Below are 22957 nucleotides of genomic sequence, written 5' to 3' on the forward strand. Positions count from 1 at the left end.
TGATGTTGCACCCTCAAAAAAATAGGTTAAGTTAGTTAGTTAGACACAATTCCCCTTTTCTAAAACCATGCTGATTGTTTCCCAGGATACTGTTACCATATAGGTAATTTTCCATTTTGGATCTTATTATAATTTCCATAAGTTTACATACAGTGCCTTGAAAAATTATTCAGCCCCCATTCTTTTTTTCACATTTAAGAGTCTCAGATTCAGAATTTGAAATAGATTAAATTAGGATATTTTCCCAGCAGCAGAGACTGGCAATATTGTCAGGATTGATGGGAGAAAGAATGGTGCACAATACAGAGAAATCCTGGATAAAAACCTACTCCCCTCTGCCAAAAAAATCAAACTGCGGAAGAAGTTTGTCTTTCAACAGGACAATGATCCAAAGAATGCTGCCAGAGCAACACTGGAGTGGCTTAAAATGAAGAAAATAGATGTCCTTGAGTGGCCCAGTCAGAGTCCTGACCTTAATCCCATTGAAAATCTGTGGCAAGACCTCAAAATCACAGTCACCATTCCCCAACTAGCTTGACACAGCTTGAGCAATTTTGCAAGGAGGAATGGGCAAATACTGCTCCATCACGATGTTCAAAGTTAATAGAGACTTATCCAAAAAGACTACTGGCTGTAATAGCTGCCAGAGGTGGTTCAACCAAAAGTATTGACCCAGGGGGATGAATGCTTAAAAAAATAATGACATTTCAGTTTTTTAATTTTTATTATTTTATTGTTACTATTTTCTTTCTTTTTGGGGGGACTCTGCGAAGAAGAATGTGTGATTCACAAATAAAAATTCCCAATCTAATGCATCAAAATCCCAGACTGTGAGACTCATAAATGTGAAAAAAGGGATAAGGACTGAATACTTTTTCAAGGCACTGTATATTAGAAGTCAGACTTATTGGTTGTAGTTACCTGGTTCGGTTTTGTTTCTCTTTTTGTGGATCGGTATTATATTTGCAATTCTCCAGTCTGTTGGTACAACCCCTGTGTCAAGAGACTGCTGCATGATCTTGGTTAGTGGTTTGTATTAAATAACTTTTTTCATTTCTTTGAGTACTATTGGGAGGATCTCATCCGGCCCAGGGGATTTGTTTATTTTAAGAGCTCCTAGTCCCTTTAACACTTCTGACTCGGTTAGGCTAAAGTTATTTAAAACTGGACAGGAACAGGTTGACATGTGGGGCATGTTGTCCTTAACCTCCTTTGTAAAAACTTGTGAAAAGTAATCATTTAATATATTTGCTATTTTTATTTTTGTCTAAGATTTTGCCATTTGTATCTCTTAGACATTTAACCTCATCTTTGAGTGTTCTCTTGCTGTTACAATTTTTTGGGATTGGTTTTAGCCCTCTTAGAAATTTTCATTTCTCTCTATGTCTTGGCCCTTCTTACTCCCATTTTGACTTGTGTTTGCAGTTCCAAGTAGTCTTTTTGTGTACTTTGTTCTTGGTCCCTTTAAAACGCTCTGTAAAGTGCCTTTTTCACTAGATATATATTTTTAAATTGATCTATTTAACCATGTTGGCAATTTTGGGATGTAATTTTTTTCGCCTCTGGTACTACCTTTTTAAAAAACAGCCATCCTTTTTCGAAGGATGTTTTCTCTATTTTGCTCCAATCTACTTCTGTTAGTCTCTGTTTCATACCTTCATAGTTTGCCTAAAATTGTAAAGCTTTAGTCATTACTTTTTGGGTTTTAAAAGTCACTTCAAATGAGACCATGCTGTGGTCTGTTTGCCAATGGTTCTCTGACCTCTGTTTTAGTTATTCTATCTTTGTTATTTGCAAAGACTAAATCAAGGCATGCCTACCCTCTAGTCAGTGTCTTGACAGATTGCGTTAGGAAGCAGTCATTTGTCATTTCCACCATTTCAATTTTCTCCGTCGTGCTCCCCACTGGGTTTTCCCATTTTATTCGGGGAAAGTTGAAATCCCCCATTAGTATGACTTCTCCTTTGCTACATGCGTTTCTAATGTCATTGTATAACAGATTATTTTGCTCACCGTCTGAATTTGGCGGTCTATAGCATACTCCTATTATTATGCCCGTAACAGGGCGAGCAGCCATGTTCAGTTTTTGTTTTAGAACAGGGTTTCCCCCTCTGCCCCTTACTGTATTTTGTGTTTGTATTATGATTTATTTATTGTATCTGAATATATGATGGCGAAGTGTCATTTGTTATTGTTTTTATATTGTTTTGCAGCATGGATGGGAAGCCCCATCCACATTAAAAAAAACCTTGTGTTAATGTGTGGCTGTCGGCTAGTGCATTGTTAAACTAGCCGACAGTCACACAAATTAATGAACTCATGCAGATTGTGGCCGAGGGGTAATAGAATAATTACAAACTAGTTAAGCCCCTTGGCCACAGTATTTAAGCCTGCAGCTTTCCCTGCTCTGGGTGGCTGTACGGAGGAGAGCGAGAGAACGAAGTATAGGATCAGTGAAGGCAATTGCCCAGCCTGACCTTTGTTTTTGTGTTTGTGATTTTGTTTCTGTTTAAATATTTTTTTTTGTGCTCTGTGAGCAAGTTTTTATTTCTGTTTAACTATTTTATTTATTTTTGTGTTATTGAAAATAAACGGTGCATGCGCCATTGCACCGTACCTACCTGTGTGCTTCCTCATTGTGGTCTGACATCACCGCAGTGCCATTTCCTGCCACAATGCCCTTTGAATTTTTGTCTGACCAATATTGCTTTGGCGTGGTTTTCTTCATCCAGATTTAACTGTTTGTTATGTACAGCGCTACACCTCCACCTCTTCTGTCCTGTCTGGCTTTACTATACAGTGTATACCCACTAATATTTTATTCATCTCCATCACTCTCAGATAACCACGTTTCTGTAACACCTATCACATCATAGTTACTTGTTAGTGCAGTAGCTTCAAGTTCTAACATTTTGTTTCTGATACTTCTAACATTTAGATAAATACATTTAATGGCTTTCTTACCTGAGTTGTTGCCCTTGTTTTGATGTGGTCTCCCTTCTGTTTTTTTGTTGATTTCTCCCCCCTTCCTCTCTAATTTAAATGCTTCTGAACCTCCTCAAGGAACTTTTCTCTGAGGGGATTGGTTCCCTTTTTATTTAAGTGCAGTCCCTTCCGCCTATGTAGATAGTCCTTGTTGTAGAATGCAGTCCAATGTTCAAGGAAGGTGAAGCCTTCCTGTGTGCACCACGTTTTCAGCCATACATTTAGATTAATTATTTCCAGCTGTCCGTATGCTCCTTTGCAAGGTGCTGGCAGTATCGCAGAAAATACCACAGTTTTGGTCTTGTCTTCTAATTTCCTTCTTAGCTCTCTGAATTTGTTTTGCAGGGATTTTGGTCTGTCTCTTTTAATGTTGTTTGTACCGATGTGGACAACTACTACCGGGTTATCTCCTGTTCATTCTAGGAGCCTGTCCACGTTCTCAGTGATGTGTGTGACAAAGGCACCCGGAAGGCAGCACATTGTTGTTGTAAGGGGGTCCAGACTGCGAACTGAACTTGCTGTTTTTCTCAATATGAAGTCCCCAACAATCAACCTTATTTTTGCTGTCTGGCCACCACTGTTAATAGGGTCCTGGATGTTGTTCCTTATATTCTCTTGATGTTGGTTTTGATCATCTAAATTTTGAAGTGGCTCAAGTTTGTTGGATATTTTGATTTCTGGTGGTTGTGTTGACGAAGTTTCTTTTTATCCCTACTTCTGCGTACCTGAACCCAGTCAGGCTTTCAGTCTGTTAGGGGTGCAGACTTCCATGAATTAAGGGTGTGCCAGCTCCTCAAGATCCTTTTGCTGTCTCATTTCTTGCAGCTCCATTTCTAGTATACTTACTAGTTTAAGCAAGTCCTGGATCATGCAGCACTTTACACACACTTGGTTTAACTCTGCTGGGTTTTTTCAGATTTCCCACATCATACAAGTGTCACTGATTATTGGCTTGAAGATCATGTTAATTTCTTTTTAAAGTTTAGTTTAGCTCCTGCAGCTGTCAACCTGCTTTCAAACTGCTTCTAACAAAGACAAACTTAAATATGGTGAAAGAAAATTGAGGTGATAGGAGGAAAGTGTTTATGGACTGATGTAGAGAACCTTTTGTTTGAATGGAGTACTTTTAATGACTTTAATATATACTTTTACTTGTTCTACATGTGGGTGTAACTCAGTGGTGCACTTGTAAAGTATGTGTACGGCTGTGGTTCTGATTAACAAAACAAAATGGAAGTATTTGCAAAACTAAGATTTTTTGTTTACTGGCTATTAGATGGTGCACTGTTTAGTTTATTGTTATTTTGCTTTTTTAATTGATGCAAGCAGCACTGTTTAATAATTTTCATTTAAATTTGAATTAATACACCAAATTTGTAAAAGTCAATGCAGCTGGAACTACATTGTCTAAGTATGGTTTTGGAAAGAAATGTTCAGTAAAGCAAAGGCAAGGCATGAAGTTAACCGGAAAGGCACTCGATTCAGGAAAAACAAAGCTATGCTGTTTTAAACATTCATATTCTAACCCTTTCGTGAAAGCACACATTTTACTAGTTAAAAAGCAGGACTACCTAAGGTAGTGAGAAGGTATTACACAAAAATAAATAAAAACAGAAATTGATCCACTTCTTTATATCGTGTTTTGTTCACTATTATATAATCTCTCCTACTTGTTTCATAACGAGAGGAGCTGCTACCTGAACCATGTCATACATAGCTACTTGCTGAGGTTTTTTTTTGGTTTTTTTATTTTTGGTGTAAGGATTTGAGCAAAACTAATAATTATCAACCTATTGTGTGTTCATTTTTAGCATGATGTTTTGGGGGGAATAACACAGAATTGCAAAACTGCAACGGTCACTGAAATGACTATAAATTAGCAATGTGTCTGTTAAGACACTGAAGGAGTCAGAATGTGTATTTTATTGTTGTATTTTAAAGTATTTGAATTTTAAGCATAGAATCAGATCTCCTTATACCATATATTATCATAGAATATGTGATTATGTGAAATGTGGTTTACGTTATATGTGTAGGTCAACATTATTTGAAGACACAGTGTGGCAGGCTGGCGAGTGGATAGAGGCCTAGAGACAGTCTGAAGTTCAAACAAATATACTTTTATTATAAATAAACACAAAAATAAAGTGCACAAGGGCAAAATAAAGATCTTTAAACACAAATAGAAAGATAACAAAACAAAACTTACAAAAATAAGGTTTCCAGGCTGGGCAATGCCTTCACTGGATTTATCAAAATTAAAAAATCACAAAACAACCACAAACACCAACCTGCTTCCTCAGCTCCCTCCTCCCAAATGAGAAGCAGAGGCCTCCTTTTATGTCAGGTGGCTGGGCGCTGATTAATCATTAATTAAACTAATCATCTAATCAACCCCAGCCACCTGAACACAATGAACCCATGCAGGTAGGGGAATTTAACCCCATCCCTGCCAATTTCTAAAGGGCAGAGGTGTGCTCTGCCACACACAGGTTTACATTGTTTGAAGGATGTTCACATGTATGTGAAACAGCTGACAGCGAAGCATCGAAAACAAATTAAATTGCAGCTACAAAGAAATGGCCTGAAAACTCTCTGTTGTTTGATTTTTTTTGTGAAATGCCTAAATGATCCAAACACAGTGGAATGCAAACTGAAAAAGTGGCTCTTAACATATGAAGGCACAACCAATTTCTGCAGTACTTCATGTAAGTTCACATTATTATTATTATTATTATTATTATTATTATTATTATTGTTGGGGACGAATTGTTGTGCACCCATTTCTTACCTGAACATTAGGCAAATCCTAAAACACTTTGTTGCCACTTTAGACACCTCTTCTTCCTTCTTTCTTTTTAAACATTTTTGAGTTGGCATGGAGCACACAAATGGAAAAATCACATAGTGACAATTCCTGGAAGCATGGTCATACTGAGCTCAGTCTAACAGCATCCCTCCCTCTGTTTGCCCGTCATTAACCAATGGTATAGTACGTCGTTCTCGTGGCTTAGTGCCGGGAGGTGCTTGGTAAAAAGAATGGCAACAGTAATACATTATTGCAGGACAAGGTTAGACAGAATTCAGTTGAACTGTAACAGATCGGGCCAGCTGATGCTGAGCAAAGATCAGATGTGCTGTTGTTGGCGGACACCGGCAGCAATGACGGACTAACGTATCGGCAACCTTTGCCATAAGTTTTTTTTTAATTTTTTTTTATCTGAGAGGCATTATGGCAAGTGGCTTGGGCACTGTGGCAATTGCCGCCGGTGCCACTGGTTATTTCGCGACCTGCAATGATGTTATAGTCTTGAAGTGTTTGGATACTTGATAAGCTCAAATAAAATAGGTTAATACAGAGGTGATGTAGGATGTATAACTTGATTTGTATCAAAATCAACTGTGAAAAAAGTATTTTAAAAACAAAAAGCTGTTTTCTTAAAATTGAAGTCTCAAAAAGGGGGGAGCGACCTATACAATAATTGTTATGGCAATTGAAGTAACTTAAAAAATAGATGGTAAGTAAGTAGATTCAAGAAAATGCACAGAGTCCTTTTCTTCAATCAGTTGCCAGGTTTATTGAAATATGCAGGGAGTCTGGTCCCAGGTACAGGACAAAATACTCAACATTACAATGTTTGCATGACATTAAATTCTGTATAGGTGGTCCACCTCCCCTTTCTCTGACACTTAACCAATTGCAAAGGTAATTTAATTTATTGTGTGAGTGTTAATGTGTGTGTGTCTGTGTGTGTAGTCTAGTGTGACAACCTCTGAACTCAGTGCATTCTTCACACTCCTGGAGACAAAAGGTCCATACATCTGCCTTTTGTTATCTCCTTGCGACCCCCTTTGATGCCAGTGGCATTATCTCTTTCGATCTCTCTGAAGTCCTCAGAACCTGTTCCCTTCTAGTCCACAGCATTGTTATCTCATTAGCTTGCAGTCATTGTTGGGCAGTTTGTAGACGCATCGTCTCTATCAGTGGTTAGCAGTACATGCAATTTGAACCAAACAGTCTGCTATCTGCAATATTAGTCTCTTTTCAGAAAAGAACACCAGTATAGCTCTGCTAGTCCACATGCGTAGCAAACCCCTAATCAATTCTCGATCCATGTTTTCCAACAGTAATCTTTGGTGACATTACGGATATGAGCCTCAAATCATAAATCAGAGTCAAATGTGAATCCCAAATTTCTGGTCTCTGATTTTGAGTTTGAAGTTAAATTACTCAACTCTGTTTTTAGATCATTGGCAAAGTCCAGTTGTTGCAGAGAACCCAAAGTCAAGCCTCGTCCAGGGCAACTGGAAGCTGCTAGAGACTGGAAAATGCTGGCAGTTGGTCAACAGCTTATTTTTGGTTGGTCAGTGTTGGTCAACGGCTTATTTTTCCACCTGAGATTGCCACCACTAACCTTTGACCAGATATTGTCTTATGGTCTGGTTCAGCACAACATCTTGTAGAGTTAACAGTGCCATGGGAGGATGCTGTGGATGAGGCGTATGAGAGGAAGAAACTTTGGTATGTCCAACTAGCTTCTGAAGCGGAACAGTGAGGAAATGGAGAGTCCGAGTTTACCCAGTGGAGGTGGGTTGTCGTGGGTTTGTGGCACACTCTACAACCCGGTTTCTCCGAGATGTCGGGCCAAGAGTTGCATTTCACACGGTGAAGAACTTATCTGAAGCAGCAGAAAGGAGCAGCAACTGGCTGTGATTGAGACGGAAATATTCTGGATGGGGATCTCAAGCACAATAGAAAGAAAGCAACGCTGATGTACGGTTAAGTAAGCTGAGCTGAGTAGAGTTATAATTGTGGGGGGATGGAGGGGGGTGATGCTGGGATGCCAGAATCGCTGTTGAGTCATCTTGTGGTGTCGTGGGCTAGTCGACGAAACACAGAGGATGGAAGGTTCCCACTTGAAGACCCCAGAGGTGTATCCTACTTAGCTCAGTCCAGATGGTTGTCATGCTGATGCGCTGGGGAGACCACGCTGTGGTTGATCCCCGGTGCCAGCATCGCAGCCGTTGTATGTACTGATGTGCTGGGGAGGCAAAAAAAGCTGATCCCTGGAGCCAGCATTACACTTCAGCCATCAACACCAGGCAGAAGGATATCTACATCATCAGATGGAAAGAAAAGCAAATAGATAGAGATGCAGATGGATCACATTAGTTTACTATAAAGCTACGTTTTAGGTGCTTATCTTTGCGAGAGCTGAGTTCAAATCAGCATGAAGTTTTAACATCTACTATCATGTAATGGAAGTCACAATCTTGAAGTCCTTCATCAGCCTTCAAGTTTACAACCTTCTCTTTTATTTTGCCATTTGTCAACTGTTACCAAAGGTGATAAAAGACAATTATAACTGTCAACTAACCTATCAAGTGAAAGAGACTGAGAGCAGTAGTGAGTAGTGATAGCCTCAGTTGATGAATTTATTTTACAAGTTTTAATGTAACTCACTGCACTGTTAGTCTGTAAAGGCAACTTAATCTCAAAAAGAATAGCCAAATTATTAGATATAGTAGGATTTAATGACTAATCTTCACGTGAAATGACCCTACTGTGTTTAGCAGAAAGCATGGACAGGAAATTGGCAAATTCTGACAGATAAGATTAAATAAATATAGGCGGACGGTATGTGACTACAATCAGAACAGGTAATTGCATGTGCATGTTTAACATTAGTGTCAACGATTCAAATGAAGAATAATATTCATTCCCCCCCCCCCCCCCCCCACCAAAGCATGCCTTCAGCAAAAAAAAATATAATTTGGAGAAGAAGCTTCTATCAAGGAAATACTATCGTCAGCACTGAGACAGATTTTCAGTTAAACATAAAATGTCAAGGTTGTGGTCTGTAATAAAATATTTAATTAGATGTAACATTTAATATTGCTGAATGTAGATTAGTACTTTCAGCTGGTTATGTAGGAGCAGGGTACATACCGGATTCTGCTGAGTCAACGCCCAGCTTTGAACAATCACCCCTGTGATGTCATGTGTTTGTATATTTTTTAATGTAGTTACTTTTGTTTTACCGTTTTTCACCTACAGATGTTTTCATGATGTAGTTTTGCACTGGACACTGCAGCTTTAAAGTTTAATGTTTGTTTTGTGAAAAGATTTGAAATGACAAAACAGTGAACATACTGCATACCCCCCCCCCCCCCCCCCCCCCAAAAAAAAAAAAAACATATGAAACCACAGCATGAAATTTATTTAGGCTACTTAACATCAAGGCTATAGTCCCCCAACCCCGCTCCCCCAAACATTTTGCACGAGCATAGCAATTTAATTCCCAAACATAAGTGATATCTATCTATCTATCTATCTATATATATATATATATATATATATATATATATATATATATATATATATATATATATATATATATATATATATTTTTTTTTTTTTTTTTTTTTTTTTACTGTAGTAAGCTTACATTTATATATGCTTGCGTATATGGCTCTGTCACTGGCTTCTCCATGCATACGTGCCACTGCAGGAACAGCTCAGATGCTGAACGGGAGACGCGCGGTCAGTCAGGGTTTGGCTGAGCGGGATTCCCTGATTGGCAAAGGGACGTGCCCTATCCATTTAAAAAGAGGCTGCACTCCACACCTGGGTTCTTCTGTGTTCAGCCGAAAGGTGAACGTCTGCTCGAGAGAGAGGAAAGCAACCGAATGAAAAGCAACCAAGAAAACCTTTACGCTCAGGAGAGCCAAACTACAAAATAGTAAACTGTGCAAAGAAAGAGTCACTGTGTAGCTGTGGGGACTTGTCCTTGCTTTGGGTTAGGGTTAGTTTACAGGATCAGGGAACATTCCCCAACCAATATAGTGAGGTTGTGTAGCACAGCATACTCTGTTAATGGGACTCTCCTTTTAATGGAGGTAGTGCTCGGCCACTGTTTTGGCCAGCTTTATTTTTCTTGCTGTGTTTTCACTGTGTTTTATTTTTGCATTGTTCTGTTGCTGTTTATCCCTGTACCTAGTTTACACTCCTGTTTGTGTATATGTGCCCTTGGTCTTACCATTGTTAGTATGGTCACGTAGCTCCCAGCTCTGTCCACCCTGTATCATTATTGGTACCCTAGTGGCGGCACCTGGTATTCACCACAAAACGATCTATGCCTTTAATAAACCATCTGGTGTCCTGTCAGGGTATTTTTTTAAAGTTCAAAAGACAAATGCGCCACCTGGCGGCTCTTCTGGAATTTTTCACAAATGTAGTTTCTGACTATTAACCCATGGAGCTTTGCAGCACCAATTACCACGTCTATGCGGTACCGGAGAGATTTTCCATAGGACACACTATGTTGTTTCTCCACAAAAAAACCTTGAATGAAACAATCTCTATGATTGGTATGTTTCAGTTGTACTTTAGGAATAACATTTCATTTGCTGCTCTTTTTTGTCTTGAACAGGTGGCTGGGTAGATGATCAGAGGTTCGGACATGGAGTTTACACTTATATAAATAACGACATGTATGACGGGGAATGGATGAACCATCAAAGGTACTTTTCTCATAGAAAACATCATCTTGTTATCTATGTACATATAACTACCAAAGCTGAAATGCAGCTTAACTTATGAGCTTATTATGAGCAACAGTAACTACAACAGTTACCCTATTTGTTACAGCTGACTAGACGATAATATGGCAAAAAGGGATTATGATCTGTAGTGTCACACAATTATTTGTTCTATAACCGCTGGGATGTTAACCCTTCAATCTCCTTTTTTTTATGTAGTTGTCTGTCTTAAACAAGACACATACAGTGTGATTAATCTGCATCTGTATTTTGAACCAAATATTTTGAACAGATTGTTAAAGATGATTAGCTCCATTTAACCCAGAAGGAAAGGTAGGACAGAACCTCACTGATTTTAGTGCCTGGACACAGTTGTTATTAGTCTGGTTGCTTCAGATGGACTCTTCCCAAAACTACGTCTTTTTTTAATGCAGGGACCAGAATTCAACACAGTCTCACCAATGCATTATAATATCTCTTTAGGTTTGTACTGTACACTTTTAACTAGGTACATGTGATTTAAAACCACTGGGTATTTGTTGTTGCCTCAGAGATTCTAAGTAAGCATGTACTATTTCAGGGCCATAGGAACCGGTATTTAAAGTATTATTGATTTTCTAGTTACTGGATCTTGTAAAGCGCTTTGTGATGGTGGTCCACTATGAAAGGCGCTATATAAAGATTGATTGATTAATTGATTGATTGATACGGCCATGGCTGTGCCACTTTTTGTCCAATTGTTAAAATTATTTTCTGTATTTTTTTTCTGCATTACTTATTGCTCTTAAAACGTGACATTCATTATCGTTGAGAACTAAAGTTCACAGAGTGGGTTCAGGTTTTGACTAAGTTGATACTTCTGATACAAATGCAGTCAGCGAACGGTCTTTCAGTGCATTGAGAATAATTAAACATTATCTCCATACAGCCATGAGCCAGGCCCATCTGAATCACCTGATGCTTCTTCACATCCACTAAGACAGATAATTGGGACCTAGTGGTACTAGAAGGCTCAGTGCACCACCTTCACGACTTCAGCAAATTCACTGTAAAGATTTAAAATAAAGAATGACACGGTATATACCAAGGACAGGACACACGAATTGGTAAAGTGCATTTGGGGCACGTATTAACTTCTTGTAAATCACACAAATGAAGATTGTACTGAGGAATAGCTGTAAAACAACAAATATTGTTGTAAAATATAACTTTTACAAAATAAAAGGTTGTGGAATGGTTCAGTCCAAAATCAGCGACCACAGTCCTGTAATAATCTGTGTAGGCTGTGCTGTGTTGTCATGAGACAATTTATTAAAACAAAAGTGCAGCGAGAGAAACATGTTCTTAACTATTTTGGTAGTATATTATCAGGAAAAACTAGTGTCAGGTTCATCCAAATTTAAAGAAAGGTTTAATAGGAAGTTTTTTCTCCATCATTTATTGTGATCACATTTTTATTGTTTTTATACAAACCAAAAACAGCACATCTACTTACATTGTTGAACATATTTTCCATCCCCCGGCTGCCCCCCTCATCCCTCCCTGGATCTCATGAGAGTAATTTGACTCAGAAAATAGGTAACAGAACCCCGTCAATCCCCACATTTCCTAACCGTCCCAATGGCAATTAGGCAGCAGTCAATAGTTTGGCTATCTCAGCCTTTGCAAGTCTCCACGTTGGCAGTTTTTGCCATATTTATCTTCTCAGTAGATAGTTATAACATTACTGTGTCATTCAAATATGACAACCGTTGCCATATAGGAAGTCTATGGAGAGGGAGCCAGCGCTGCACTCAGTTGCTTTGCTGCTGTCAGTCCAGCAAGCTAAATATATCAAGTCTCGAATCATCATTAAGTAGTAGTACAACTTAATCTAATGGCAGGTTTCTCCCAATTATGTTAGACAGTATAGATGTCACTTGGCCCCAAAAAGTACTAACCTTTGTACATTCCCAGAGCATGTGCATTAAAATGTGAGGTGTTTTACGAGAACAAAGGTTACAAAGTGGGTCTGAGGTGATTCCCACACGGTATCTCTTAAGAGGCATTCATTATGTCCTGTGGCACATTTTGAAATGAATTAGCTGATGATTAGGATTTTTTGATGCATTAAATGTATTATTCCAAATCTTATTCCAATCGATTGGCCCACCCTCTGAAGTTAGATCTTTTTCCCATATTTTGGTAATAGCCAGCACCTCATATTAAGCTTTTAGCAGATGTGAGTATATTGCAGACCAGCCTCCTTGAGGCAGTGGATAAGACCCAGTCTATTATAGGATGCAGTTTCTGTTCTGACCTCCAGGGAACCCCATAAGCACGCAAAGCAGAGAAAGAAAAAATATAACAAAAAAGATGATCCTGGTAAATTGAAAAGTGTGGCCAAATCCTGGAAATTAATAAGCCCATTCTTATTGTATATGTCACTAATGTGAATGTGTGTTAATGCCTTTTTTAGACCGTGGTTCGAAAACAGAGTAATTACTTGACATGAGCGCTCTATTATGCCAGATAGGCGAGTGTTGGTGCCATTTGATTTTTTGCCCCTTATGCTTTTCTGTCATCCTCCAGTTTGCTATTGTATTTGCAATGATGTGTGTCAAAGTGTAGTGTTGTGGCCAAAGTGTAGTGTACGTTTTTTGTTTGTGAGACTGTAACAGGACGAGGAGCCCTGTACATGCATTTGTTTATTTATTTTTAGAAAGAGGTACCTCTCCGACCCCTGTGCAGTTTATTATTTTGTATTTGTTTTGTTGTGTTGTTGTTTTTGTTGTTGTTATTATGATTTATTGTATTTAAATATGATGGCATAGCCATTGTTTTGTTATTGTTTTATTTTTGACAGAGGTTCTGCTAGTGTATAATAAAAAAAAAAAAACTGTGCAGAAGGTGGCCATCTCCCAAATTAATTAAGTGATTCATTTGTTGCTAATCGGGAGATGATCGTCTGCATATAAACCTGCAGCGCTCTCAGTTTGGGGTGGAGAGTACGGGAGAGCGAGAGGAGAAAAGAAACAACACACTGTGTAACTTTTTTTTTTTTTTTTGGTTCCTGGGTAGTAAGTGTTATTTCCTAATTGCTTATGCCTCAAAAGTATAGCAAATGGCTATTATTCCCCACAAACTTTGCTTTTGTGACCAGGTCAGTGATATTTGGAAATTTACCTATTTTCCAGAACATTCCAGATAGATTCAGTGCTGAGTAAACTTGGAGTAACTTCTAGAACTTTCTAGAACTTTCCAGTAATATAAATAGTAGTATAAATACTGGGCCCACCAGTTCAGTTTAGTTCCAGCTGCCTAACTGCCTAAAAGTACAGAGCAGTTGGAAAAGTACAGAGCAGTTGGAAAAGTACAGAGCAGTTTCGAAGCAGAAAGGAGAAATTTCATCTTGAATTGCTTTAATCAGAAAACAGAGGACATTGGGGAAACACAGCAGCAGCTCAAAGTCAAACAGCCGCGTATGTTTTTCTGATAACAAACAAGCTGAAACTCGGAGCAGCTGATTCAAATTCAGCGCCGTTTTGAGACACGGGCAAGGGGAGGAGCCAACAGCACAGCAGAACAACGCAGTTAAACGAGGCAGTCTTCCCAGCGACAGCGAGTGGGAGAAGTACAGGCGTGGAAAAGTACAGAGCAGTTTCGAAGCAGTTGGAAAGCAGGTTGACGGCTGCAGAAGAAACTAAACTTAAAAAAAAAAAAAAAACCTCAACATGGTCTTCAAGCCAGTAATCTGCGACACCTGCTTGATGTGGGAAATCCGAGAAAACCCAGCGGAGCTAAACCAAGTGTGCGTAAAGTGCCGCGCGATCCAGGACTTGCATAAACTAGTAAGTATGCTAGAAATGGAGCTGGAAGAAGTGAGACAGCAACAGGATCTTGAGGAACTGGCACACCCACAATTCATGGACGTCTGCATCACCCCTAACAGACTGAAAGCCACCAGGGAGATAGAAGGTCAGAACAGCTGGGTTCAGGTAGGCAGAAGCAGGGGAAAAAAGAAACTTCGTCAAACACAACCACCAGAAATCAAAACAACCAACAGATTTGAGTCACTTCAGAATTTTGATGAGCAGAACCAACAACAAGAGAATGAAAGGAACAACATCCAGGACCCTATTGACAGTGGTGACCAGACAGCAAAAAGAAGGGAGGTCATGATTGTTGGGGACTCCATATTGAGAAACACAGCAAGTTCAATTCGCAGTTTGGACCCCCTTACTACAACAGTGTGCTGCCTTCCGGGAGCCTCGGTCAAGCACATCACTGAGAACGTGGACAGGCTCCTAGAACGAACAGGAGACGACCCGGTAGTAGTCGTCCACATTGGTACAAACAACATTGGAAGAGACAGACCAAAATCCCTGCAAAACAAATTCAGAGAGCTAGGAAGGAAATTAAAAGAGAAAACCAAAACTGTGGTATTTTCTGGTATACTACCCGCACCTTGCAAAGGACCATATGGACAGCTGGAAATAATTAATCAAAACGCATGGCTGAAGACGTGGTGCACACGGGAAGGCTTCACCTATCTTGATCATTGGACCACATTCTACAACGAGGACTATCTGTATAGACGGGATGGACTGCATTTAAATAACAAGGGAACTAGTCTACTCGGAGAAAAGATCCTCGAGCAGGTTCGGAAGCATTTAAACTAGAAAGGAAGGGGGGAGAAATCAACAAAAAAACAGAAGGGAGACCGCATCAAAACAAGAACAACCATTAAATGTATTTATCTAAATGCTAGAAGTATCAGAAACAAAATTCTAGAACTTGAAGCTACTGCACTAACAGGTAACTATGATGTGATAGGTGTTACAGAAACGTGGTTGTCTGAGAGTGATGGGGACGAATATAATATTTGTGGGTATACACTGTATAGGAAAGACAGGCAGGACAGAAGAGGAGGAGGGGTAGCGCTATACATAAGAAACAGTCTTGAAGCCCAGGTGTTAAACCTGGACAAAGAAAATAAAACCGAATCAATATGGGTCAGAATAACGGACAAAAATTCAAAGGGCATAATAATAGGAGCATGCTATAGACCGCCAGATTCAGACGGTGAGCACAATAATCTGTTATACAATGACATTAGAAATGTGTGTAGCAAAGGAGAAGCCATACTAATGGGGGATTTCAACTTCCCCCAAATAAAATGGGAAAACCCGGTGGGTAGTGCGAAGGATGAAATAGAAATGGTGGAAATGACAAATGACTGCTTCCTAACACAATTTGTCAAGGCACCAACTAGAGGGGAGGCATGCCTTGATTTAGTCTTTTCAAATAACGAAGATAGAATAACTAAAACAGAGGTCAGAGAACCACTGGCAAACTCAGACCACAACATGGTCTCATTTGAAGTGTTTTTTAAATCCCCAAAAGAAATGACTAAAGCTAAGGTTTACAATTTTAGAAAAGCAAACTATGAAGGTATGAAACAGAGACTAACAGAAGTAGATTGGAGTAAAATAGAGAAAACACCCACAGAAGAAGGATGGTTGTTCTTCAAAAATGTAGTACTAGAGGCACAAAACAATTACATCCCTAAAGTAGACAAATCTAAATGTAAAACTAAATTGCCAAAATGGTTTAATAGATCAATTAAAAAAATATTCAGCGAAAAAAGGCACTTTACAGAGCATTAAAAAAGGACCAAAAAGAAAGTACGCAGAAAGAGTACACAGAACTGCAAACGCAAGTCAAAAAGGAAGTTAGAAAGGCCAAGAGAGAAATAGAAATGAACATTGCTAAGGGAGCTAAAACCAATTCCAAAATGTTTTTTTCCAATATTACAACAGCAAGAGAACATTCAAAGAGGAGATTAAATGTTTAAGAGATACAAATGGCAAAATCGTAGATGAAGAAAAAAAAATAGCAAATATATTAAATGATTACTTTTCACAAGTTTTTACAAAGATACTGACAACATGCCCCACATGTCATCCAGTTCCTGTCCAGTTTTAAATAACTTTAGCATAACTGAAGCAGAAGTGTTAAAGGGACTAGGAGCTCTTAAAATAAACAAATCCCCTGGGCCGGATGAGATCCTCCCAGTAGTACTCAAAGAAATGAAAGAAGTAATTTACAAACCGCTAACCAAGATCATGCAGCAGTCTCTTGACACAGGGGTGGTACCGACAGACTGGAAAATTGCAAACGTAATACCGATCCACAAAAAGGGAAACAAAACTGAACCAGGTAACTACAGACCAGTAAGCCTGACTTCTATTATATGCAAACTTATGGAAACTATAATAAGATCCAAAATGGAAAATTACCTATATGGTAACAGGGTACTGGGAGACAGTCAACATGGTTTTAGGAAAGGGAGATCATGCCTAACTAACCTTGCTTGATTTTTTTGAGGATGCAACATCGATAATGGATAATTGCAAAGCATATGACATGGTTTATTTAGATTTCCAGAAAGCTTTTGACAAAGTCCCGCATAAAAGATTAATTCTCAAACTGAACGCAGTAGGGATTCAAGGAAACACATGTACATGGATTAGGGAGTGGTTAACATGTAGAAAACAGAAAGTACTGATTAGAGGAAAAACCTCAGAATGGAGTGTGGTAACCAGCGGTGTACCACAGGGATCAGTATTAGGTCCTCTGCTATTCCTAATCTACATTAATGATTTAGATTCTGGTATAGTAAGCAAACTTGTTAAATTTGCAGACGACACAAAAGTAGGAGGAGTGGCAAACACTGTTGCAGCAGCAAAGGTCATTCAAAATGATCTAGACAAGATTCAGAACTGGGCAGACACATGGCAAATGACATTTAATAGAGAAAAGTGTAAGGTACTGCACGCAGGAAATAAAAATGTACATTATAAATATCATATGGGAGATATTGAAATTGGAGAAGGAATCTATGAAAAAGACCTAGGAGTTTTTGTTGACTCAGAAATGTCCTCATCTAGACAATGTGGGGAAGCTATAAAAAAGGCTAACAAGATGCTCGGATACATTGTGAAAAGTGTTGAATTTAAATCAAGGGAAGTAATGTTAAAACTGTACAATGCACTAGTAAGACCTCATCTTGAATATTGTGTTCAGTTCTGGTCACCTCGCTATAAAAAAAGATATTGCTGCTCTAGAAAGAGTGCAAAGAAGAGCGACCAGAATTATTCCGGGCTTAAAAGGCATGTCATATGCAGACAGGCTAAAAGAATTGAATCTGTTCAGTCTTGAACAAAGAAGACTATGTGGCGACCTAATTCAAGCATTCAAAATTCTAAAAGGTATTGACAGTGTCGACCCAAGGGACTTTTTCAGCCTGAAAAAAGAAACAAGGACCAGGGGTCACAAATGGAGTTTAGAAAAAGGGGCATTCAGAACAGAAAATAGGAGACACTTTTTTACACAGAGAATTGTGAGGGTCTGGAATCAACTCCCCAGTAATGTTGTTGAAGCTGACACCCTGGGATCCTTCAAGAAGCTGCTTGATGAGATTTTGGGATCAATAAGCTACTAACAACCAAACGAGCAAGATGGGCCGAATGGCCTCCTCTCGTTTGTAAACTTTCTTATGTTCTTATGTTCTTATATCTGCATTTTTCTGAGGTGGCATCAAGAGGCTGCAATGGTGGCATTCCTGATGGGTCTCCAAGGCGGTTTTACCAAGTTTCCCTGCTATCTTTGCCTTTGGGACAGCAGGGACACCAAGGCGCACTACCACAGGCGGGACTGGCCACAGCGGACCGAGTTCTCTGTGGGGAGGAACAACGTCAAGTGGGAGCCACTGGTGGACCCCGGAAGGTGCTGATGCCACCACTGCACATCAAATTGGGCCTTATGAAACAATTTGTCAGAGCTCTAGATAAGGAGTCGGCAGCCTTCAAGTACCTTCAAGACTTCTTCCCTAAGCTGTCTGAGGCAAAGGTCAAAGCCGGTGTCTTCGTCGGACCACAGATAAAGAAGATCCTGGAGTGCAATGAATTCCCCAAGAAGCTCACTAGTAAGGAGAAAGCGGCTTGGAACAGCTTTGTCGCAGTGGTTCGGGGCTTCCTGGGCAATCACAAGGCCGAAAACTATGTGGAGCTGGTTGAGACTCTGGTGAAGAACTACGGCACAATGGGCTGTAGGATGTCCCTCAAAGTCCATATCCTTGATGCTCATCTTGATAAATTCAAGGAGAACATGGGAGCGTACTCGGAGGAGCAAGGCGAGCGCTTCCACCAGGATATACTGGACTTTGAACGCCGCTACCAAGGACAGTATAACGAGAACATGATGGGAGACTACATTTAGGGGCTGATTCGTGAAAGTGATTTACAGTATAATCGTAAATCTCGAAAAATTACTCACTTCTAAATCTTTTGTAGTCATTTTTGTATTACTTTAGTATAAATACATGTTAATTTGGATTCATATGTTGTTTTTTTCTGACTTTATGTGAACGAAAAGACACAAATTTGCCCGTTTTCTCATTGGAAATAGGTAAATTTGAAAATATCACTGTCCTGGTCACAAAAGCAAAGTTTGTGGGGAATAATAGCCTGTGATGAGTCAAAGGGATTTCGGTCTGTGATTCAGCCTCACGACAGTAGATGGCATCAAACCAACTGGGACTTCCCTTACCAAGATCTCGTGACCATGGCAAAAGCCATCTCTTTGAGGGGCGGCACCTTGGTGAGGGGCGGAAGTACGAGTATGTAAATTCCAGCCACTTGAGTCAAGTGAATGATAAGGACACTTGTCAGTTGGGGATTGGTGTTCCACTGACTACAGAGGCGGGACATTACATACTAAAGGGAACGACCTACTGTGGTCGGGGTTGGTCCGAAAGTAAAATAGGCGGAGTAACGGGTGGAGGGAGAGACTAGTTTGGTGCAGCGGGATTTTTGAAAACACTAACATTTCTTTTGTCTTTTTTTTGTTTGTGTATGGTTCGCCACGAAGACGATTAAAGACGAGTTCTCACGATCTGTTTTGGATTTCACCCCTCCACTCCCTCCCTCATGCCGTTTTGTTTTCTTTTGTTATTTAATTATTTTGTTGTGTATAGATAATAAAAATAAATTGTTTTATTTCTGTACACATAAATTACTGTCTGGACATTCCATTTAATACACTCTCGCCTCACACATGGTGTTAGGGTGGGATAACACTGTATAAACCTACAGTATATGTAAAAACACTTCTTGGATAGTGATCTTAAAAGCTGTGACATCCAATGGTCTATATCCTACAAAAAAAGAAATGTTAGTGTTTTCAAAAATCCCGCTGCACCAAACTAGTCTCTCCCTCCACCCGTTACTCCGCCTATTTTACTTTCGGACCAACCCCGACCACAGTAGGTCGTTCCCTTTAGTATGTAATGTCCCGCCTCTGTAGTCAGTGGAACACCAATCCCCAACTGACAAGTGTCCTTATCATTCACTTGACTCAAGTGGCTGGAATTTACATACTCGTACTTCCGCCCCTCACCAAGGTGCCGCCCCTCAAAAAGATGACTTTTGCCATGGTCACGAGATCTTGGTAAGGGAAGTCCCGAGTTGGTTTGATGCCATCTACTGTCGGGAGGCTGAATCACAGACCGAAATCCCTTTGACTCATCACATAGCCATTTTCTATACTTTTGAGGCATAAGCAATTTGGAAATAACACTTACTACCCAGGAACAAAAATTGTGTTACATAGTGAAATTAAACAAAAAGAATACAAACATTGACAGCAATCTGCCCAGCCTGACCTTTTCAGTTTTGTGTTTGTGGTTTTTATTTAAAACTTTTGTTTTGCTCTGTGTGCAGAGTGTTTTTGTGTTTAAATATTTTCTTGCTGCTTTGTGTTTTCTTCCTGCATCTGGCCTGACGTCACCGCCCGGCTACCCTGTCACAGAGACTACAGATAAAATATCTTGTAGTCTAATAGGAGAAACTAATACTATCTCGATTTCTCTCCAGGGAACTGCAGACAGTGGATTTATCCATATTTTTAGTGAACGTAATTGAAAAACCCAGGGGTACAGCTTAAAGTGTGGGACTGCTAGGCCACCTTCCATTTTTGTGTGCTGTAGTGTATTCTGTTTAATTTGTGGGTGTTTGCCATTCCACAGAGATTTCCGAATTAAGGAATCAATCTTAGCCCGGAAGCCCATGGTAGGGGGGATCATAGCACTAATAAAATTCATTCAGGGCAGGACATGCATTTTAATTGTATCGATTTGGGTTTGTAGCAAGGCGGGCATCACTGTCCCCCTCTCCATGTGTCTCTCCACCTCTTTTAGTATTTTAAGATATTTATGGTTGACAGTGGATTGAAGGGAGGGTTGCATGTCAGTCACCAGATAGGTAAATTGTTTTCTGACTGGAAATTATGTAAGGTAGGATGACCCTACCCGCTGCTTCATTGAGAGGCATCAAGGCAGAGTTTGTCCAGTTGTTTGTCTCCATCATTAATCTTTAAAATAGGTTCTGCTGAGGTTTAAAATCAATTAACTGACACATTTCTCTCATTGGGTATAATTTGCTTGTGTAGAGAAATACTAGTGCATTTAATGACATCGTCACTATTGAGTCACGATATGGCTATGTCTCTTTCAAAATACTTCCTATGAGCCTATACTATTGATTGCTTTTGCTGCTCTCTTCCAGGCATGGACAAGGTGTGTACACATATGCCAAAACAGGCTCTACATACGTGGGCAGCTGGAGACAAGGGAAACAGGAGGCAGCTGGAGAACTGATCCACGCCAACCACAGATTCCAAGGAAACTTTCTTAACAACAATGTAAGTTTCATGTACAAAGAGAAGGATATACACAAAATATACACTGCACCAGCTTGCAGCTCCTTTTGGATAACAATATAATTAATTTTACTATTGCCTTCAGACTTGAAATAAAAAATGGATGCATTTATTCATCATACCTGGTTCATTTTAAATGAGTTAGTTAATTCTGGAATGAACTGATTTTAGTTTTTATTTTTATTAAAGTTTTACAGTAAAATATAATTGTATGCACAAATGCATGCATAAAAGAACAACTATATTTTCAAATTAGATGCTTATTATATAAATAATATATTGGGGACATCATCTACGCATATGGAAGCGAGAGGTTTTGAGTTGAAAAAGGGAAGGAAAAAGTACAAACTATTCCTGGAAAGTCTGGACGGCAGCAGGCGATTGAACGCTTAGTTAGAGAAAGGATGCAGCTGAGGAAGCAATGGAGAAGAGCAGAACAAAGTCAGAAGGAGGGACTCAATCTGTTACAAAGAGTCATAAAAGATAAGCTTGCAACATTGCGCAGAGCTGAGCGCCTACGTAAACGCTACAAAAAGAAAGAGCGTGCAGGAATTAACTTTTATAAAAATCCATTCAAATTTGTAAAGAAGATATTCACCACTGAGAAAAATGGCACACTAAAATCATCTAAGTTTGAGCTGGATATTTGGAGGAAACGCATACATATTAAAAAAGGCAGGAGCATACAGTATGTCAGTTCCTTCAGACATCCCACCTATCAATCCACCTGAATACCAAATGGAGGACTGTGCACCTAAGTGGAAAGAAGTAGAGCAAGCTGTGAAAAAAGCTCATCATCTCTAGCGCCTAATGGAGTTCCGTGCAGAGTATACAAGAGTGCTTCTGGAGTTTTACGAATCCTGTGGAAATTGATGAAAGTGGCATGGGAAAAACAGGTTGTACCAAGAACATGGCACCGAGCAGGTGGAGTCTTTATACCAAAAGAAAAAAATTCTAGAAGCATCAGTCAGTTTCATCCTATTTCCCTATTAAACATAGAAGGCAAGATTTTCTTCCGCATTATTGCTCAGAGATTGTCAACCTACCTATTAAAGAACTGCTTCATTGACACTTCAGTAAAAAAAATGCAGGCATCCAGGTTTCCAAGGATGCTTAGAACACATCAGTGTAATCTGGCAACAAATTCAATCAGCAAAAAAGGAGAGGAAGGAGCTCCATGTGACATTCCTGGAATTGGCTTATGCATATGGTTCAGTGCCACATGAAATTCTTTGGGGAGCATTTGATTTTTTCAGCGTATCGATGACAATAGCAAATTTAGTGAAAGCCTACTTTGGAGATTTGTAATTTAGTTTTTCAACTTCAGAATTCAGCACTACATGGCAGTGTCTAGAAGTTGAATTAATGGCAGGAAGTACCATTTCTCCACTGGCTTTTACCATGGCAATGGAAGTAATTATTAGGGCATCAAAATGGGTAGTGGGAGGAAAGCACTTAGCTTCTGGAATGCGACTACCACCAGTTGGAGCATACATGAATGACATGACAACAATGACTACAACAGTAGCTTGCACTAATCGGTTATTGGGCAAATCAACCAATAATATTGAATGGACACAAGTGCAATTCAAGCCCACAAAATCAAGGAGCATCTTTATAATTAAAGGTAAAGTAGTAGATACAAGGTTCTACATTAATGGTGTGGCAA

The 22957-nt window shown here is 39.4% G+C and overlaps 1 protein-coding gene across 1 annotated transcript in view; it reads left to right on the forward strand.

Moving 5' to 3' along the window:
• LOC121327703 (radial spoke head 1 homolog) overlaps nt 1-22957 on the forward strand; it is a 36896-nt gene that overhangs the window by 7953 nt on the left and 5986 nt on the right. Inside the window, exons 4-5 of the mRNA XM_041271850.1 lie at nt 10419-10509; nt 21135-21270. Of these exons, the coding sequence (XP_041127784.1) occupies nt 10419-10509; nt 21135-21270 (227 nt within the window). The remainder of the gene's footprint in view (nt 1-10418; nt 10510-21134; nt 21271-22957) is intronic.

Source organism: Polyodon spathula, chromosome 15, assembly GCF_017654505.1.
Source record: "Polyodon spathula isolate WHYD16114869_AA chromosome 15, ASM1765450v1, whole genome shotgun sequence".
In the NCBI taxonomy this organism is placed as follows: domain Eukaryota; kingdom Metazoa; phylum Chordata; class Actinopteri; order Acipenseriformes; family Polyodontidae; genus Polyodon; species Polyodon spathula.